The following is a 20,890-nucleotide window of genomic DNA, read 5'->3' as shown; positions in this document are numbered from 1 at the left end:
ACTAAATAAAAAGAACAACAAAATATGACACCAGAACATGATTTTAATCATCAACTGTCAACAAACTGTGCTGCACAAAAACAATTGGAACCGCACTTTTTATTTTTTATTTTAATCAGAAAAAGGAGATTTTCGCCTGTCTGTAATTTCCTTCGTATCATAATGTCAGAAATATTCAATTCCTGATCGCTATTGAAAAGAAACGATCAGTAAGACATACTTGGTCGATTGTTTCACTTGTAAAACTTCCATGACTGTTGTTGGTTCAGGTTGGTCGCAAGCAGTTGATTACAGACTTTTGTTTGTTTTCAAGGACAGAAGTATTCACTTTGTAGTACTTCTGCTGATAAAACCTGATGGCCCAGACAAATAAATTGGTTTGATAACGATGTTCTCGTTAAGAGGAGACAACTATAATGACTCTTTGAAAGTCGCAGAGATTCTTGCTCTGACCTGTTGTACAGCTAACAAACTGTGATGAGATTACACCTCAACAGTTATATGACTCAAGGGGTTACCTAACACTGACGAGTGTGTTTTTCGTATGTAACTACAGAGTGTATTATACATGCGCGGAAGCGTGTATATGTAAAAAAGTCCAGCTTTTTATAGACTAAACGTGACAAGTGATACCTTTTCAGGCTACAATGTAGTTACAGTGTTGAATCCATTCCGTTGGACTTACTCTGTACCTTCAATTGTAAGTGGCCTGGCATGGCCAGGTGGGTTAAGGCGTGTGACTCGTAATCCGAGGGTCGCAAATTCTCATCCCCGTCACGCCAAACATGCTCGCCCTTTTATCCGTGGGGGTGTTATAATGTGACGGTCAATCCCACTATTCGTTGATAAAAGAGTAGCCCAAGAGTTGGCGGTGGGTGGTGATAACTAGCTGCCTTCCTTCTAGTCTTACACTGCTAAATTAGGGACGGCTAGCGCAGATAGCCTTCGAGTAGTCTTTCGCGAAATTCAAAACAAACAATCAATTGTAAGTTATAAGAGTAGCAAGGCAATTCCATTATGCAATCGAAAGAGCCAGAAAAATGTCCATGTGATGGCGGACGAGAATAAATGGCTGTCCTTCCTTCGATCAGTAGTTGAAAATTAAAAGACAGATACACCATAACCCTAGGGGTTTCTAATCTGGCTGTTTGATTCAAGTGCGTGCTAAATAGCCTTTTGTAATATAGTACAGCAAATTTTGACACATAATGTACAGGTCATACTTAAACTATCATACTTAACATAATTGTCTCATAACCCAGATTGACAATGACATCACCTTCATTATAACACAAGAGGAGTAACTAAAATACGCTGACATATGTGTTATATTTTCTGCGAAATTTCTGGTTTGTTATGTCACGTATTGTTACGAGACGACTATCTGCGCTAACTGTTCTTAATTTAACAATGAAAAAACAAGGGAAAGCAGTTAGTCATCATCACCTACCGCCAACTCTTGGGTTACCCTTTTACCAACGAATATTAAGATTGACTGTCACATTACAATGCCCCCACGACTGAAAAGGCGAGTATGCTTAAAAGGATCCGCGACTCTCAGATTGCAAGTCGAGCGTTCCAACCACCTGGTCATGACAAAAATATTCGACGTTTATATCCATTTAATAAGAGTTTAATATCATTAAATTTGTGTATATAAAGGCAATATCCTTGTGTATCAAGTGGTATGTTTAAATGTAATAAAATGTAAAAGTTAGTATTGTGAAATAGTATTCTTGAAGGTTTTAATTTCGGTAGTAACGGAAATAAGGGAAATTTTCTAAGGCTTTTGTCGAAATTGTCTTGTTAGAAATGTAACTGTAGTCTGTGTTTTAGCAGTCAAACTTGAAATTATTTTATTATCGAAAATAATAACTATGTATGATTAGGAAATTGTATTTTCGGCGATCTTCGATATATTACCTGGTAGGCAAGTGCTGTCGTAAGTAATAAAGTGTGTCTGGCAAGTACATATACGGAGATCTTTATCGCAATGGCTTCTGGGAATAAAAGTTAAGCAGTCCGTGGATGATTTGCATGAGGACCCCAGTGTGACATTAGCAACTGTAAATTTCAATAAGCAAACTTAAAAAAAAAAAAAAACAGTATGGACTACCATAAGTTACATCTTTACAATAAATAACACACATAAATAACTATATAGAAATATTAGTAACAGAATTAATCGTGTATTATTATTAAAAATTACGATATTTACACTTAGCTTTATTTCTAAAAAGTGCGTCTTAATATCAATGATAAATTTTGCGATATCTGTTTCATAAATAGCGCAACGAATAACGAAATCTAAACATCACAGCGTGAAAGAGATTTTACTTTAAACAAAATATGTTTTAAAAACTTACTTTCATTCTCACTCAACGTGCTCGCTGTTAAATGACTCCAAATTACCTAAGTACAGAAAAGACTGAATAATCATTGAGTATTATATATCTCTCATGATGCATTCCTTTCTAATTAATAACAAACTAAGTGGTCAGAATTATTTCGCTGCTACCGTAGATAACCAAAACATATAATCTCGTAATTTTATTAACGAAAAGAGAAAACACTTACAACAGATAAACTAGATAAACTTACAATGATAAACCAAAATTAAACTTACTATTTCACGAACATATAATTTATTTTTAGTAAATGAAGTATGTTTAGAAATTAAACTCGTGTTAGGATAATTCACGCTTCTTTTAAGAAATAAAGAATAAAAAAATATTGTTGACAACTGAGATTTTTTTTAAACTTAATTATTTAATTATTTACTTAATTATTTACTGTATTTAAAATAACAAGAATAACGATGTCCTTAGTTTCACAAAGGATTCTTTAATTTTGGATGATACGTTATTTTCTATAAAATAAACTGGAAATTCTATTGAATTTTATCCTAAATTAGGAGTTATATTATTAATCGTATTTCTATAATAACTATTAATTGCTGTAATTTTCGTAGTAATAGTTTCACTTACTGACTAATTTTTTACACTTCTAAAAGTATTAGCATTTAGAGAAAGTTGATGTGCTTTAAGTTAGATTAATAGTAAAGGTTTTATAGTCAGCACCAGGAATATTTGAACACGCTTATTAATGATATTTTTCCATTGTTAAATTACGTATTATTTTTTTTTTATAAAAGTAAATTTTCATAACCAGAAACCTAAATTTTCATTAATGAAACATTATTTTTGACTGGGAGAATTACGCCTTCGATATTTCACAAAACCGTTTTATTAATAGGAATGGTTTATATATGATTCTCTATTAAAAACTGAACTCAACATTTTTTTTGTAATGCTAAGATTATTTATTACGTTCACACTTCAGGACGATAAACTGCAATGTCCTTACTCTTACTTTACGTTTTACGAAAATTATTTTGTATAAAAAGGAATATTCTTGCTGATGTTTATTGTAATTCTGGATTCTGAAAAGACAAAAAGAAATAAAAGAAAATAAATAATGAAACAGAAACTTTCGCATCTTTTTCTCCACTGAGTCGTTTGGAGAAATGTTTTCGCATACAGCTCTTTATAATGGTAAAAAAAGATTAAAACAGTACAATTTACTTTCAGTACCTATATTATATAACGGATTACATAAACATACATTAACATTAGATTCAAAGCTACAAGTGTAGGTGATGGTTTGTGTAAAAACACTTGTAAAAGTTTTTATGAACTGTAGTGACTTGTGACTAGGATGTACGACGTTTCGGCTAATTCTTTGTCAGGTTGTTCTACTGCATATTGCCACTACAGTTATACCATTAAAATAGCTATAGACTGTATTCCCAAAGCATTTCTGATTTCAGATTTGTCCATTATATACTAATCCTGATTAAAGACTATCATTAATAATACCATGACTTAAGTCATTAAGTTTTACCCTTACGTGTATCATGTTTTATAATGAAAAGTCATCAGAGCCAAAACACATCACAAATCAAAATATGAAATGTATTAAGATCAAACTACAGTAAAAACAGGTATACCGTAGATAGTTATGAAGTGCTATTTGCAGTTATATTAGCTTCATCAATCCATTTAAGTCATCTTATTGTTATCATGCTCGCCTCTATAACTATTCCACAGACACTGGTGACACCAAAATTAAAAGTTATGTAATTAGGTTTACAATATGTTTGTATTATGTTGAATGAAACAAAAGTCTGGTTAAAACTTCCCACTGAATTAATTGTAAAAAAAATTGTAATGTTTGGAACATTAAGCTTCAGTCTGAGGTTGTTATGTTTTAATTCCGTTTCACTAAACACACAGTGACAATATGTGTTAAATTAACCTCACTTTGTGTTACCTACCGCTAAAAACACCACTTGATTCGCCGCTCTTGAAAGGCAGGACTTTGAACCTAACACCATCTTCTTCTCCTAGTGTTAAAACAAATGGTGACGTTAAAAAGTGTGAAATATATGTTCTTTTTATCGCTCTAAATAACATTGAAACCGTAGAAATATTTATTTTCGTTTGACGTAAAATAAAAATCGTTTGTTTGTTTTGTAGTTAAGCACATACTGACTATGTGTGCTGCGTCCATCACGAGTATGGAAATCTGGTTTTTGGCGTTACAAGTTCTCAAACTTATCGCTGTGTCACTTAGGGCCGATAGAATCATTTTTCACGAATCATTGCTAAATTTTCATAACTTGGCAAAAATCAAACACAAAAAATACTGTTTATTAAAACTTAAACTGGTAAAACAACTGTAACTCTTAAATGCAGTAACTAGTTACCCAGGGCCTAAGGCCTCCAAGAGGAGTCACCAGTTTTAATCCACTCGCACCACTATATAGTAGTGTGTTGTCCGTAAGACAATAGACACTAAAATGATGTCACATAAGGGACGTTTAACGTTGAAATATGTAACCTCAGTAAAGACGGACATGTCATAAATCAGCAGAAGAATTATGCGCTATGTTAGCCACAACATATCAGCTTAAAAAGTAAGAAATAAAAATATTTGTTACTCTCAATTTTTGTTTTAGTTACTGTTGCAACAGAGCTTTTTTGGGAACCCAAAATGTAGCTAGTTATTCCGTACACACAAGTTAGTGTGATTTTATTCTTATATCTTGATTTTGAAAAGTTATCACGTTAACTTTACTTAACACTTTGCCAGATGTTTACCCTATCCCATGGTATTATTGTGATGCTAAATATCGACCTACACGTAACAGAATAATGTTTTGACGATAAAGCTTTTCTTGTTTACTTATTTGGAAAGTAAACCAGGCAGACCACACAAAATTAAAATACATATTACGAATACTATACCAAGAGGCTAATGCACTTCATTATCTCACACTGAATTAAGAACAAATAAGAACATTTTTATATGTTAAAATAGAAATGTGTCGCTGCAATTATTCCATTATTTATTATTTTGATTTTGTAGGTAAGTTAATTCTGTATGGTTAGATGAACTAAACACTATATTTTCACATCTTTTCAACATATAAATATTTCGTATAAAAGTATTAGATTTCCTTAGCCTTTTAGCTTTGACTAATATATTTTTTATGTAAATTACAAAACAAGGTTCGAGTTAACTACTGTAATGACTGCTTAATCAAGAAAGTTATAATTGACATGTCTAAATCATGGTTCGTTAGTTTGAATAGTAAACTAACTTTTTTATCTTAAACAGGATCTAACAAAAAGGCTGAAAAAATATATTTTACGCCAATGTTTTCACGGCTTAAATATTTTCTTCAACACAATTTCTACACGAAATCGTAACTTAATAATATAACACAATGATGGTAAGTTTTTTGTCGAAGTTTCTGGAAAACATCCGTCTATGTCAATTGTCGAACATTTCCAAAAAAAGTTGAGTCACTGTAATGTGTTTTCCCAGTTTCTTGTGCTTAGGTTGAGTGATTTCTAACACTGTTAAAGCAGATCCGTTTGTTCTTTGTTTTACCAGTGTTTGATGGTCACACTATCATTGGTTCGCACCTATTTACTGATAAATTCAACTTTTTTTTTTGTATCCTCGTTTAGAAGTACAGTGTATGGTGATTTATTTCCGAGTGTTATGAATCAAACATACCAAACCTATAAAGAAATATGTGTGACTGTTTTTTTTTTTCTTCTAAGAACTGAGAATGTCTTTATGAATCATTACTGCACCTGCATAACGTGTGCTTTGTTGACTGCGATAAATCTAATCATGATTTTTAGTGTTGTGAGTCCTAAAATATACCGCTGCTAACCCAAAAAACAAGCGCATTGTAAACAGTGTTTTGAAGTTTAACATCCAGAAAACTTTTTTTTTAAATCAAGTAAAGAAAAAGGAGTTATTATAACGTCTTCCAACCCCTATTGTGTGTTTGTTTTTATATTTCGCGCAAAGCTCCAAGAGGACTATTTGCTCTAGCCGTCCCTAATGTAGCAGTGTAATATTAGAGGCATGGCATATCGTAATCATTACCCACCGCCAGAAATTGGGTTACTTTGTATCAACGAATAGTGGGTTTACATTATAACTCCTTACGTATGAAAGAGCAAACATGTTTAATGCTACGGGGATTCGAACCCGCGAGGCGCCGATTGCAAATCCAGTGCCCTAACGATCTGGCCATACCGAACCGAGCTACACTAGTAGGTATGTAAATAAATAACTATTTTGGTATTATGATGCTTTGTGCTATTTCGTCGATCGCCCTAACCACCTGGCTATGACGAACCTTATTGACCAGCATCTCCATACCAGTGTGCCTTATTGACCAGCATCTCCATACCAGTGTGCCTTATTAACCAGCATCTCGATACCAGTGTGCCTTATTGACCAGCATCTCCATACCAGTGTGCCTTATTGACCAGCATCTCCATACCAGTGTGCCTTATTCACCAGCATCTCCATACCAGTGTGCCTTATTGACCAGCATCTCCATACCAGTGTGCCTTATTGACCAGCATCTCCATACCAGTGTGCCTTATTGACCAGCATCTCCATACCAGTGTGCCTAATTGACCAGCATCTCCATACCAGTGTGCGTTATTAACCAGCATCTCCATACCAGTGTGCCTTATTGACCAGCATCTCCATACCAGTGTGCCTTATTGACCAGCATCTCCATACCAGTGTGCCTTATTAACCAGCATCTCCATACCAGTGTGCCTTATTGACCAGCATCTCCATACCAGTGTGCCTTATTAACCAGTATCTCCATACCAGTGTGCCCTATTAACCAGCATCTCCATACCAGTGTGCCTTATTGACCAGCATCTCCATACCAGTGTGCCTTATTGACCAGCATCTCCATACCAGTGTGCCTTATTGACCAGCATCTCCATACCAGTGTGCCTTATTGACCAGCATCTCCATACCAGTGTGCCTTATTGACCAGCATCTCCATACCAGTGTGCCTTATTAACCAGAATCTCCATACCAGTGTGCCTTATTGACCAACATCTCCATACCAGTGTGCCTTATTGACCAGCATCTCCATACCAGTGTGCCTTTTTAACCAGCATCTCCATACCAGTGTGCCTTATTGACCAGCATCTCCATACCAGTGTGCCTTATTAACTAGCATCTCGATACCAGTGTGCCTTATTGACCAGCATCTCCATACCAGTGTGCCTTATTGACCAGCATCTCCATACCAGTGTGCCTTATTAACCAGCATCTCCATACCAGTGTGCCTTATTGACCAGCATCTCCATACCAGTGTGCCTTATTAACCAGCATCTCGATACCAGTGTGCCTTATTGACCAGCATCTCCATACCAGTGTGCCTTATTGACCAGCATCTCGATACCAGTGTGCCTTATTGACCAGCATCTCCATACCAGTGTGCCTTATTGACCAGCATCTCCATACCAGTGTGCCTTATTGACCAGCATCTCCATACCAGTGTGCCTAATTGACCAGCATCTCCATACCAGTGTGCGTTATTAACCAGCATCTCCATACCAGTGTGCCTTATTGACCAGCATCTCCATACCAGTGTGCCTTATTGACCAGCATCTCCATACCAGTGTGCCTTATTAACCAGCATCTCGATACCAGTGTGCCTTATTAACCAGCATCTCGATACCAGTGTGCCTTATTGACCAGCATCTCCATACCAGTGTGCCTTATTGACCAGCATCTCCATACCAGTGTGCCTTATTCACCAGCATCTCCATACCAGTGTGCCTTATTGACCAGCATCTCCATACCAGTCTGCCTTATTGACCAGCATCTCCATACCAGTGTGCCTTTATTGACCAGCATCTCCATACCAGTGTGCCTAATTGACCAGCATCTCCATACCAGTGTGCCTTATTAACCAGCATCTCCATACCAGTGTGCCTTATTGACCAGCATCTCCATACCAGTGTGCCTTATTGACCAGCATCTCCATACCAGTGTGCCTTATTAACCAGCATCTCCATACCAGTGTGCCTTATTGACCAGCATCTCCATACCAGTGTGCCTTATTAACCAGCATCTCCATACCAGTGTGCCTTATTGACCAGCATCTCCATACCAGTGTGCCTTATTAACCAGCATCTCCATACCAGTGTGCCCTATTAACCAGCATCTCCATACCAGTGTGCCTTATTGACCAGCATCTCCATACCAGTGTGCCTTATTGACCAGCATCTCCATACCAGTGTGCCTTATTGACCAGCATCTCCATACCAGTGTGCCTTATTGACCAGCATCTCCATACCAGTGTGCCTTATTGACCAGCATCTCCATACCAGTGTGCCTTATTAACCAGCATCTCCATACCAGTGTGCCTTATTGACCAACATCTCCATACCAGTGTGCCTTATTGACCAGCATCTCCATACCAGTGTGCCTTTTAACCAGCATCTCCATACCAGTGTGCCTTATTGACCAGCATCTCCATACCAGTGTGCCTTATTAACCAGCATCTCCATACCAGTGTGCCTTATTGACCAGCATCTCGATACCAGTGTGCCTTATTGACCAGCATCTCCATACCAGTGTGCCTTATTGACCAGCATCTCCATACCAGTGTGCCTTTTTAACCAGCATCTCCATACCAGTGTGCCTTATTAACCAGCATCTCCATACCAGTGTGCCTTATTAACCAGCATCTCGATACCAGTATGCCTTATTGACCAGCATCTCCATACCAGTGTGCCTTATTGACCAGCATCTCGATACCAGTGTGCCTTATTGACCAGCATCTCCATACCAGTGTGCCTTATTGACCAGCATCTCCATACCAGTGTGCCTTATTGACCAGCATCTCCATACCAGTGTGCCTAATTGACCAGCATCTCCATACCAGTGTGCGTTATTAACCAGCATCTCCATACCAGTGTGCCTTATTGACCAGCATCTCCATACCAGTGTGCCTTATTAACCAGCATCTCGATACCAGTGTGCCTTATTGACCAGCATCTCCATACCAGTGTGCCTTATTGACCAGCATCTCCATACCAGTGTGCCTTATTCACCAGCATCTCCATACCAGTGTGCCTTATTGACCAGCATCTCCATACCAGTGTGCCTTATTGACCAGCATCTCCATACCAGTGTGCCTTATTGACCAGCATCTCCATACCAGTGTGCCTAATTGACCAGCATCTCCATACCAGTGTGCCTTATTAACCAGCATCTCCATACCAGTGTGCCTTATTGACCAGCATCTCCATACCAGTGTGCCTTATTGACCAGCATCTCCATACCAGTGTGCCTTATTAACCAGCATCTCCATACCAGTGTGCCTTATTGACCAGCATCTCCATACCAGTGTGCCTTATTAACCAGCATCTCCATACCAGTGTGCCTTATTGACCAGCATCTCCATACCAGTGTGCCTTATTAACCAGCATCTCCATACCAGTGTGCCCTATTAACCAGCATCTCCATACCAGTGTGCCTTATTGACCAGCATCTCCATACCAGTGTGCCTTATTGACCAGCATCTCCATACCAGTGTGCCTTATTGACCAGCATCTCCATACCAGTGTGCCTTATTGACCAGCATCTCCATACCAGTGTGCCTTATTAACCAGCATCTCCATACCAGTGTGCCTTATTGACCAGCATCTCCATACCAGTGTGCCTTATTGACCAGCATCTCCATACCAGTGTGCCTTATTGACCAGCATCTCCATACCAGTGTGCCTTTTTAACCAGCATCTCCATACCAGTGTGCCTTATTAACCAGGATCTCCATACCAGTGTGCCTTATTGACCAGCATCTCCATACCAGTGTGCCTTATTAACCAGGATCTCCATACCAGTGTGCCTTATTGACCAGCATCTCCATACCAGTGTGCCTTATTGACCAGCATCTCCATACCAGTGTGCCTTATTGACCAGCATCTCCATACCAGTGTGCCTTTTTAACCAGCATCTCCATACCAGTGTGCCTTATTGACCAGCATCTCCATACCAGTGTGCCTTATTAACCAGCATCTCCATACCAGTGTGCCTTATTGACCAGCATCTCGATACCAGTGTGCCTTATTGACCAGCATCTCGATACCAGTGTGCCTTATTGACCAGCATCTCGATACCAGTGTGCCTTATTGACCAGCATCTCCATACCAGTGTGCCTTATTGACCAGCATCTCGATACCAGTGTGCCTTATTGACCAGCATCTCGATACCAGTGTGCCTTATTGACCAGCATCTCGATACCAGTGTGCCTTATTGACCAGCATCTCCATACCAGTGTGCCTTATTGACCAGCATCTCCATACCAGTGTGCCTTATTGACCAGCATCTCCATACCAGTGTGCCTTTTTAACCAGCATCTCCATACCAGTGTGCCTTATTGACCAGCATCTCGATACCAGTGTAAAATCTAGCTTTGAAACCTAATGATATAAGGAATAGAGAAAAAAAGACAAATCTGTGAAATGACATCCTCCTTCTAACTATTATGTTAAGCTAAGCCTAATGAACACATTTAAACTATACCACTATATATTGTCATAACATTATATCAAAGTAAAGTAGCAAGCTAGATATTACATTAATTTAAACATCACTGGCAGGTGGTATGAGCGTTTTTAATAGAGTTCCATATTCTTTCAGTTTAGATAGAATAAAATTATTAAACGAAAATATTTTTTTCTGAAGTCGCGCTTACTATACGTCGTTAACTAATTCGTCTTGGAGAGCTCGTGGGATAACACATTTATTCTTTACTGTACCTAATAGGGTTGAATTAGGTGAGAATTTATTTCATTAAGATAAAATGTTCCAAACAACACTTACTGTGGTTAACGCTATACCCCCTCTACTGAGAAACATTCTTTAATCCGATAAAAATCCACGAAACGTCGAGTACTGTTTGTTGAATTTCGAGCAAATTTACAACACAGCTATCTGCGCTATACATCTCTAATTTTGAAGTGATATTAACTAGAGGGAAATCAACTAGCTAATATCACCCACCGCCGACTCTTGAGCTACTCTCTACCAACGAAAAATGGTATGGAACATCAAATTATACCGCCTCCGTTACTATTTGGCAAGCGACAGGATTCAAACCAACGACCCGCAAATTAAAAATAGAGTGTCCTAATAACCAGAACACGAAAACACTGGTCTCTGTGTACTTTTGTTGTCAAAGAATTTTAGACTATATAACAACAAGTAAAATATGTGTGGAAGTGATGTAACTAGTGAAAACTTATTTCCTCTGTCCAGTGAATCATAAAATAGAAGCCCTTTAAACATCACACACGCACACACAAAGCTGCTGTAACATCCGTAATTTAACGCATGTGTAAAACATTATAGCACTTTCTTTTGCTGATACTGTAGTTCACTTTGTTAAATATACATATATTATATTACATTACTTTGTTCATCCTTGACTTGTCCTAAATTGCTCTGTTAATGCACTCAGTCATTCTTATTGCTTTATTGTTGCTTTTTGAGTCAGTGATTTCATAAAGGATAACATAACTAAAAGAAATAAAACTGTAAAACAGTCTGTAGTATTTAACTTTGCTCATTTCCGAATCCACTAAAGCCAAGGTCGTGTGATATCATTGTTATGCTTTCACGATTTAAAACAAAGCGATTCTTAGAACGAATAAGTAAAATAGTGTTCATAGTATTGTTGTTTCTTCTTTTATAGCTAACGTTTCCGTTGAACAAATCTAGTGGTACTAACAGATAAGACCTTTGTTTTGTTTAATATTAAGGTAAGCTTTAAAAAGCCAAAGAGAACTATACATTCTCGAAAAGCTTTCTTTGTGTTTGTATCTAAGATGACGAAACATTGCGTTTTGAGACTTTTATTGTTTGTCTGCAGCTAAGCTTAAAGCTACTCAAAGGGCATTTGTGCTCTGCCCACCAAGGGTATCGAGACTTTGTAGCGTTGCAGATCCTTAGCTTACCGCTGTGCCACTAGAGTGCCATTTCGGGACAGCCTCTACTTTTGAATATTGTCTTGGTGACTAAGTAGATCCTTTCCGGATGTCTAAATGTTCGTCTCCCAGTGTTAATTTTTACCAGTTATCTGTAATTTTTATACTTGCATTCAGTGATTTAAGCCTCTAATATATGTGATTTAAGTGCCATGATTTTTTTTATTCTATAGAAAAATCATCATGTGTCTCAAAAGGCCTAATATAGTTTCTGCTACTTCCACTAAAGTTGGCCCGGCATGGCCAAGCGCGTTAAGGCGTGCGACTCGTAATCTGAGGGTCACGGGTTCGCATCCGTGTCGCGCCAAACATGCTCGCCCTCCCAGCCATGGGGGCGTTATAATGTGACGGTCAATCCCACTATTCGTTGGTAAAAGAGTAGCCCAAGAGTTGGCGGTGGGTGGTGATGACTAGCTGCCTTCCCTCTAGTCTTACACTGCTAAATTAGGGACGGCTAGCACAGATAGCCCTCGAGTAGCTTTGTGCGAAATTCCAAAACAAACAAACAAACAACCACTAAAGTTGGCTGTAAGATAGGCTGCAGCATGCGAAATGATGTCTCTATTGGATACTTCAAAATGAAGCGTTTACTGAGCACGTGACTTTGCACTCGCCAAAAGAAACAGGTAGATGCATGCTATTTTCTACCGCTGTTCGATTTTTAAGTCAATTAAATGTATACTTGAAGTAACTTACGGATGAATATAAATAACAGTTCCTCTGAATTTTTCAGAAATCTCTTGGTGAGCAAGAAATTCGGAGAAAATCCCTGGTTAGAGTGATATCTGATAGAGCAGCAAGTGAAGTGAAAATATCCTTTTCTCTTGATATTTATTATGTGCGTAAATGACGGTTTATAGCTTACCATAAAATAGAGGAATTCCAAATTTAAGGTTTGAAAACTGAGTGTTTCCCTGTTTTATGATTTTAAAATGTGGTCACCTTAATTATAACTAACGAGCATTTAATTTTCGGATGTGATTTAATTATTTTTTAACTGGTGAAACTTTACAGAAATTTGCATGCTTGAAAGAATAAAACTTTTTTGGCAAAACAGATGTGTTACTTTATTTAATAAAAAGTAAAACAGATGTGTCACTTTATTTAATAAAAGTAAATATTCGACATTACTTAATTATATATATTATTATCTAAGTGAAAGATTGGAACACATCCAAACTTATTTTATTTAGTTAAATTACACACAGCCTCTAGGCCACTTGCAAACATTGTAAGTGGATTTCCCGCGATAATGCAGTGTTTAAATACTTATTTTACTTTGAATACACTGTGATTAATACAATTATAACTCTTACTTTGTTACGTTATATGTTAGTCTACATAACTGTATACATCACTAATGATAGGCCCCGTCATGACCAGGCGAGTGAGGCGCGCGAGTCGTAATCTGTGGGTCGCGGGTTCGAATCCCTGTCGCACTAAACATGCTCACCCTTTCAGGCGCTATAATGTGCGGTTAATCTCACTATGCGTTGGTAAAAGAGTAGCCCAAAAGTTGGCGGTGGGTGGTGATGACTGGCTGCCTTCCCTCTAGTCTTACACTGCTAAATTAGGGACGGCTAGCACAGATAGCCCTCGTGTAGCTTTAGGTGAAATTTAAAAACAAACAAACGCTATTGTTAAAACTAGTAACTTATCATAATTAAACTTCAATCACGCCATCTTACTCGCTGTGGCTTTCTAGGTACAGCTGTTATCATGCTTTCCTAAAGAAAGTAAGAATGACGTGCGTGTGTCTGTATACACGTATCTATTAATAATTTTTTAAAAAACAAATTTACGGTGAATAGTGTATTGGAAGGCGTCTAACCAAAGATCTTTAAATATTAAATTGATACATATATTGTAACAAACATTTATTGTTAGATTTTTAAAAAATAGATATAGATATATTACTCAAAACATTCTTTCTCTGTTTCCGTTTAACGGCTGCGAAAAACATACAATTTGTAAAAAAGGAAAAGAAAAAACAATGTATATTTTATTTTGGACGAGGAAAACTGTGCAGACACGTCACACCACAGCAGCCTTTGATATGCCACATAAACTTTTTTTTTTCGCATTTCTACGCACGGGTGCGAACTTAGTATGAAAACATGGTGATGATTGAGATTAGGTTAGCGCAGAATGTTTTAAGCTATAAAGGTAGCGCACATAACGTGTAATTGTGAGAACAGATGGTGTGTAGATAAATTAATACGTAACTTGAAACGACGTATGGAACCTGAACAAATTTTGTTATACTTACTTCAAAATAAAAACACTTAGTTACAACCTGGAAGTACATTACTGTAAAGGAAGAACATGATTTTAATTTATAACTGAAAAAAACAAAACAAAGACAAGAAATCAAGTTCTTCAAGAACACGCCTTTAATTCAAAGGTTATGTCATAACATAACCCAAAGGACCCGTAAGCCCCTCCCACAAAAAATGAAAGTTTACTCAGGGCATTGCCTTGTCCTTCCTCTTGGTGGTGTTAACAAACAAAACCTTTCACGCAACAGTGTGAACAAAATTAGTTAAACACAGTAAGCGGGAAGAGGGAATATCTGAAGATACATCCCTTGCCAGTTTATCTAAAGCTTCTAACCTGTTGCAGAGTATGAATATGGTATCTTGGTATTTTAACAACTTGTGCATACCGAGTATCTACCTATAGGCTAGAATAGTTTCATATACAATAGCGTTGCTTGCCACCGTTTTCTTTACCATTCTGCTGGTTTTGAAAATAAAATAAGAGAAAGTGGTTATTGATACTACACTTTGTTAAATGTTTCTTTGTATTTGATTTCATGTTTACTTACGAAATCTTGATTTAACTTATGTTTTGTTTTTTTAATCTTAAAGATCAGATTTTCTCATGGATGTACCACCAGAAGGCTACCGTTCAATAACATTGCTCGTAGTGTAGACAGAGCACGCCTTCTCACGATATCAGCAATCTGATTGAATAATAATTATAACCATGTAAATGTATTGGATGCACGATGTTTCTGTGCAAACTGATCTAACTGTACCAGAAGAGAAACATAATTTATAACTGATTGATTTGAATATAGCGAGGGTCAGTCAAACAAATATTCTCCAGTTAAAGGAGTTAAAAAATTTTCCTATTTCATGCAAATTATCGTGACAATGTGGTAAGACTTATCATAAATTCTCTCATATGGTTAAATAAATTGTTAAACCATGTAATTCATGACCTAATTGTTTAGGCCTTATGAAATTAACTGGTAAAGCTTCTCGCAAGTCTCCCCCCCCAGATGCACACGGTATGTTTGCGGACTTACAACACTAAAATCCGGGTTTCGATACCTATTGTGGACAGAACATATATAATCCATTGTGTAGCTTTGTACTTAATTACATATAACAAAAAGACAACTTATCACTATATATGAACAAATAAAACAAATAATGGCACGACAAGCAACGTTATTTGTTTTAAAAAGACACAAATCAACGTTTCGAAATTCTACAGGTTTCGTCATCACTAGCTGAAGCAAAATATAAACAGTTTTACTTCATGTTCACAATAATATACAAGGATTGATGTGAATTATTAATAAAGTTTTGTCTCAGTTTTACAATGATATACAAGGACTGATGTGAATTATTTTAGTCTTGCCTTATTTTCATAATGACACACAAAGATTGATGTAAATTATTTATATAGTTTTACCTCATTTTTACAATGATATACAAGTACTGATGCAAATTATTTAGATTTTGTTTAAATGTTGAAATTCGAATCTGTAAAAATGAGAAACGCTTATCATATACTGTTTATCATCAGTGTTAATCTATTTATTACCAAACCCCCTATTCCCTAAGAACAAAGGAACAACAACTAGCGCACTTGATTAATTGTTCTCATAAATAGCTTATAAAAGTTTTTCAATTTGTACTCTGTTGTTTAGTTTTGTATTAAATAGAAAATGTACTTTTAAATGCAATATTAAATATATACATATATTTTTTAAATTGCATTTACTCGTATTTAGTGATTCCCCAACATATTTTATCTTACTTATTTGAAGTTATTCTATGTATTTAAGTTTAACAAGTGTTTAGTTAGTAGTTGTAGGTCCAAGTATTAGTTATACATTTAAATATTAATAACTTCTGTATACAATTTTTTTCATAAATTCTTCCTATAACGGTGATCAACTTTAGTGACGTCATTATTCTAGCTCTTAGAGTGATTTAAGAATTAAACGGTCTGTTCAGCCTTCGAACAAAATTACTTAATATCAATATATATGATAAGTAAGTATTAATTATTTTGATGTACTTGAAAGCCATATAAGGACGCTAGAAATTACTCTTTACAGAAGCATAAATATTATTTATTGAAATACAAAAATAGTATGCCCTCACGTTTCAATGGTCTTCAACTTGGGTTTCGTCACCAGAGTGTCCACTAACTTGGATTTAAAAGCCACGTGGTCGAGAGGACGAATGTTCTTTGTTTAAAGCTAATGTCATTTAGTAATCCGGAATTTCTTCTGCCTTCTCTCTAAATCTTAGCCATAATGTATTTTAAAAATACCGGTGCTATAATATTTTAAAATTATTTAATATACCAAACGTTAGCACTGTTTTAAGTTCAAGTTATTCTGGTAATGATTAAAACTGAATCAGTCATCTAAGCTAATGAAGTCTACTATACAACTAATACCAAGTGCTAGTTTGTACTTGAAGGTTCTGTCTGCCCTGGATCGTTCTTCTGAGAATCCTTATTATTATATGTGGAGACGACCCTATTTTTTTTGAGAGCGTCCAGGTCTGGAACTACCGGTATTTCAGTCGCTCAGTCTAGAAGTGTGGCGCCTTTACGGGGAAACTTTCACCTTTTAGTTTTTGCAGGAAGCTTTCCTTCAAGCGACAAGTTGTAACCTTGAAGGCGTGTTTAAGAAAGTACCCCGACCTTAGAGCACATTGCCTGACCGCAGACCGTGGAAAATTCAGATCGGAGGAGGTGGTAAGGGGCTAACCATGTGAATGTGATTACAATATTTGTAGTTTATCCTGACCGTGTCTGTATTTTGTTTTGTCAACAATGAAATTACACATAGGTATGTATTAAGGTCTGAATCATTAACAGTAACTGTTATTAAAGTCCAAACTCAATTATTTTTGTTCCGCTCTGAATGCTGTTCTTGTATATTTTTGGTTGGTCTCTTTTTTGTGTGTGTGTGATTCGCTACAGATGAGTATAAAAGTTTTCAGCCTTAACAATGTAGTTCAGGTTCATTAATTTCAATCACTTAAGGTTATACTTCACAATCAGGTATTACAAGAACAGACGATCTAAAAATTAATCAAGATGGACGATTTGAAGACCCAGTACGACAGGTAAAGACTGGGGTTAGCTTTAATTATTTTAAAGTTAAAAAAATGATAAAATTATGTTCATAAATTATAAGCTGAGCGGTTCATCCTGTTAAATTTTAAAAGCTGTTAACGAAGATTTTCAACGATTCTGGAGATAATTCAGATCATATATTCTGTTGTTATCTGGTTATACTTTAATAAAGTTGTTACAAGAAACGTTTCAAGTACGAAGTCATAATCGCTTAAGATATTGGCCAAACTATGGAACGACCATTGACAGCTCTGTGATAAATAGACCAGGGTCAACGAGAACACCAAAGAAACTTGGTAAGAGATTTCCTATGGAAAAAGGAACGTAAAAAAGTGCGCTCGGTAAATAATAATCATTGCCCTAGTGTGTGTTTATTTTATTTCTAGAGCAAAGCTATACCATAATCTGCGGCTGCAGCACGGATAGAACATCGAATTTTGTAGCGTTATAAACGCTCAAACTGAACCATCAAAGAGGAGTGGCGCTAGAGCAAGGGTATTTATTGGTTAAAAAACTCCCTCCATTTTTTATATGCCTCGAGAATATCTGTGTGAAACTATTTAACAGCCTTAAGAATTGACCTGAGTTTGAGAAGCAAGACTGTTGACACATTTAACAAATCTAATATAAGGACACCTCACTTAGTTCTATTTGTTTCTGCTGTTCATTCGGCTTCCTAGTTAAACTACGTCTAAATACATGACATTAGTTTCTGAAACGAGAGAGTGACTTTGAAGAGAACCGTAACAATCCTATGATTGTTAGGCGAATTTGAAGAGAGTCATAAAATCGTGTGATTCTTAGGCAAATTTGAAAAAAGTCATAAAAATCGTATGATTCTTTGGTGAATTTGGAGAAAATCATGACAGCCTTGTGATTGCTAATCTCCTTTCAAAAAGACAAATATTATAATGAACCCAATATAAAGTTATCCACCTGATTAGATGATATTAAAAGCATGTCAACTATACCATTATTGAGTATTAAATATAGAGAGACAGATATTAAAGCGAGTCAGATATAAAGATAGCAATCACTGATTAGAGACTGCAGTTTTTAAAGTAAGACAGTTTGTGTGTTTTATTAAGTACAAAATTACACAATGGTCTTTGTTTTGCCCACCATGAATATCGATTCACAGTTTTTATCATTATAAACAATCTGGTTTACCGCTGAGTCACTGGTGAGCTTAATAAGTGAAAGATAGAGATTAATTGCATTTACACTTTATAAGAACGACGTTTCATGTGTCACACTACCATTGAAACTACTTCCTCCATTGTTGTTCGTGCTCACTGTGGTAGCTATGATTATGCACTGTTGCCCAACACTGTAACTGTCATTGTAACATCTGCTACGAAAGGTAACGAGGAAATTCTGAGACAATATATATATATTGTTAAACTTCTCACACACATCTTACTCAACATAATGTTGGCTTTCAAAACTACCTTTTAGCTGACCAAAGACACAAAGGTACATTAAAGCTGTATCATTGGGCATGATATTTCGTGGTCCAATGAATTTTCTGTAATGTAAGTTTCCTCGAGTGTCTTTCACACGAAAACAGCTGTTGATTTTGAGAAATGGTTGTATTCATGTGACCGTTTTACTAGTGAGTCCCCATCATTTTCAACTCTGTGTTTATTATCTTGTTACTGTTACCATAATAATAGATTTCTGGTCGGAAGATTCTCCTTCATAATCTTCGTTTTCATTCAAGATTCTTAGAAATTTTTTCTTTAGGAGGTATGCGATTTAACAATTTTTCTATGTGAATATCTTTCATTGGAAATGCTCGTGACATAACACTCGAGTTACACGCGTATCTGTGACATAGTTTTTTCTCTCTGTTGGTCGGGACTTCATCACGATCCAAATATATATGGGGGGAAAAATTTCACAGCTGTATTGGCATACGAAATATAGTTAATCCTCTGACTACTAGTCAATATATAAATAGGGTTATTGAAGTGATTCCTGGACAAGAGTAATCAGTAACTCAATATTCATATGGATACTGATGCGAGCCAAATAAAACATTGCTAAGGAATGGGAGTAGAGATGACTTCATAAACACATAAGCATAAATTAACAGGAACGAGCTATAAATTACAACATTCATCAATAAATATGCAATCAGTAAACTGAATTAAGGTATGTTATCACTGAAGCCAATCAGACGAGGCTGTATCAATTAAAAAGAAAGAAAGAATATTACAGAACAATAAATGGAGAGGTTAACAACCTAGAATCACACACTGAAGTTAGCTGAGGATCACGTATTCAACAATAAAAATACTGTCATTGAGGTGAACCAGAAACAGAAGAATGAAGAAACTACAGCAAACAAATATCAGAGAGATAGACCACAAACAAGATAATCTACAATGAAAATCAAATCACTTAGTGTTTTTACATTGTTGACCAGAACGCGGGTGGCCAATAATTGAGTGAATAATGGTTAAAATATGTTAGAGCTAGTAGATATGGTGGGATAATTGTAAGTAACACCTACTTTTATTCAGTTTTATAGAACTGTGTTTAATACCATTTTAAAGAATATTAAAATAATAAGTTTTAAGAAATTAAACACCAATTACATGGCCAGATCCTTAGGGAGCTCGACTCGCTGTCTGAAGTCGCTGGTTTGAATCTCCGTCACACAAAGCATGATCGCTCTATCAGATGTGGGGACTTTATAATGTGACAGTCAATCCCACTGTTTGTTGGTAAAAGAGTAGCCCAAGAGGTGGCGGTTGGTGGTAATGACGACTAGCTGCCTTCCCTCTATTCTTACACTGTTAAATTAGGGATGGCTACAGCACGTGTAGCTTTGCGCAAAATTCAAAACAAAGAGACAGATCAGTGTTTTGTTGCCACAAGTCTGTAAGCCACCGATAAACAAGTGTGTGGCAGCAGTGACTGACTGTATTATCTTGGTAGCTGCGTAATGTATTTCTAAAACCTTGACACGTTTTTCATGGTATCCTTGTCCTGCTTGCTCCATCGCACAGAAGGCTCAAAAACGGTCCTGGGATACCTTTTGCAGATATCCCACAGTTTTGAACTGGATTGCTTTTCAGCGAGCCCGTGCACAT

At 36.5% G+C, this 20,890-nt stretch overlaps 1 protein-coding gene across 1 annotated transcript in view; it reads right to left on the bottom strand.

Annotated features, from left to right (window-relative positions):
• Positions 1 to 17,018, bottom strand: part of LOC143245158 (uncharacterized) — a 37,407-nt gene extending 20,389 nt beyond the window's left edge. The window contains exons 1-3 of the mRNA XM_076491200.1: positions 16,802 to 17,018; positions 4,337 to 4,405; positions 2,367 to 2,412 (exon numbers count right to left, since the gene is read on the bottom strand). Coding sequence (XP_076347315.1) covers positions 2,367 to 2,412; positions 4,337 to 4,396 — 106 coding nt within the window. The 5' untranslated portion in view covers positions 4,397 to 4,405; positions 16,802 to 17,018. The remainder of the gene's footprint in view (positions 1 to 2,366; positions 2,413 to 4,336; positions 4,406 to 16,801) is intronic.
• Between the last annotated feature and the right edge of the window lie 3,872 nt (positions 17,019 to 20,890).

Source organism: Tachypleus tridentatus, chromosome 1, assembly GCF_004210375.1.
Source record: "Tachypleus tridentatus isolate NWPU-2018 chromosome 1, ASM421037v1, whole genome shotgun sequence".
Lineage (NCBI taxonomy): Eukaryota > Metazoa > Arthropoda > Merostomata > Xiphosura > Limulidae > Tachypleus > Tachypleus tridentatus.
The sequence above is the reverse complement of the archived record's forward strand: the minus strand, read 5'-3'. Positions and strand labels throughout refer to the sequence as shown.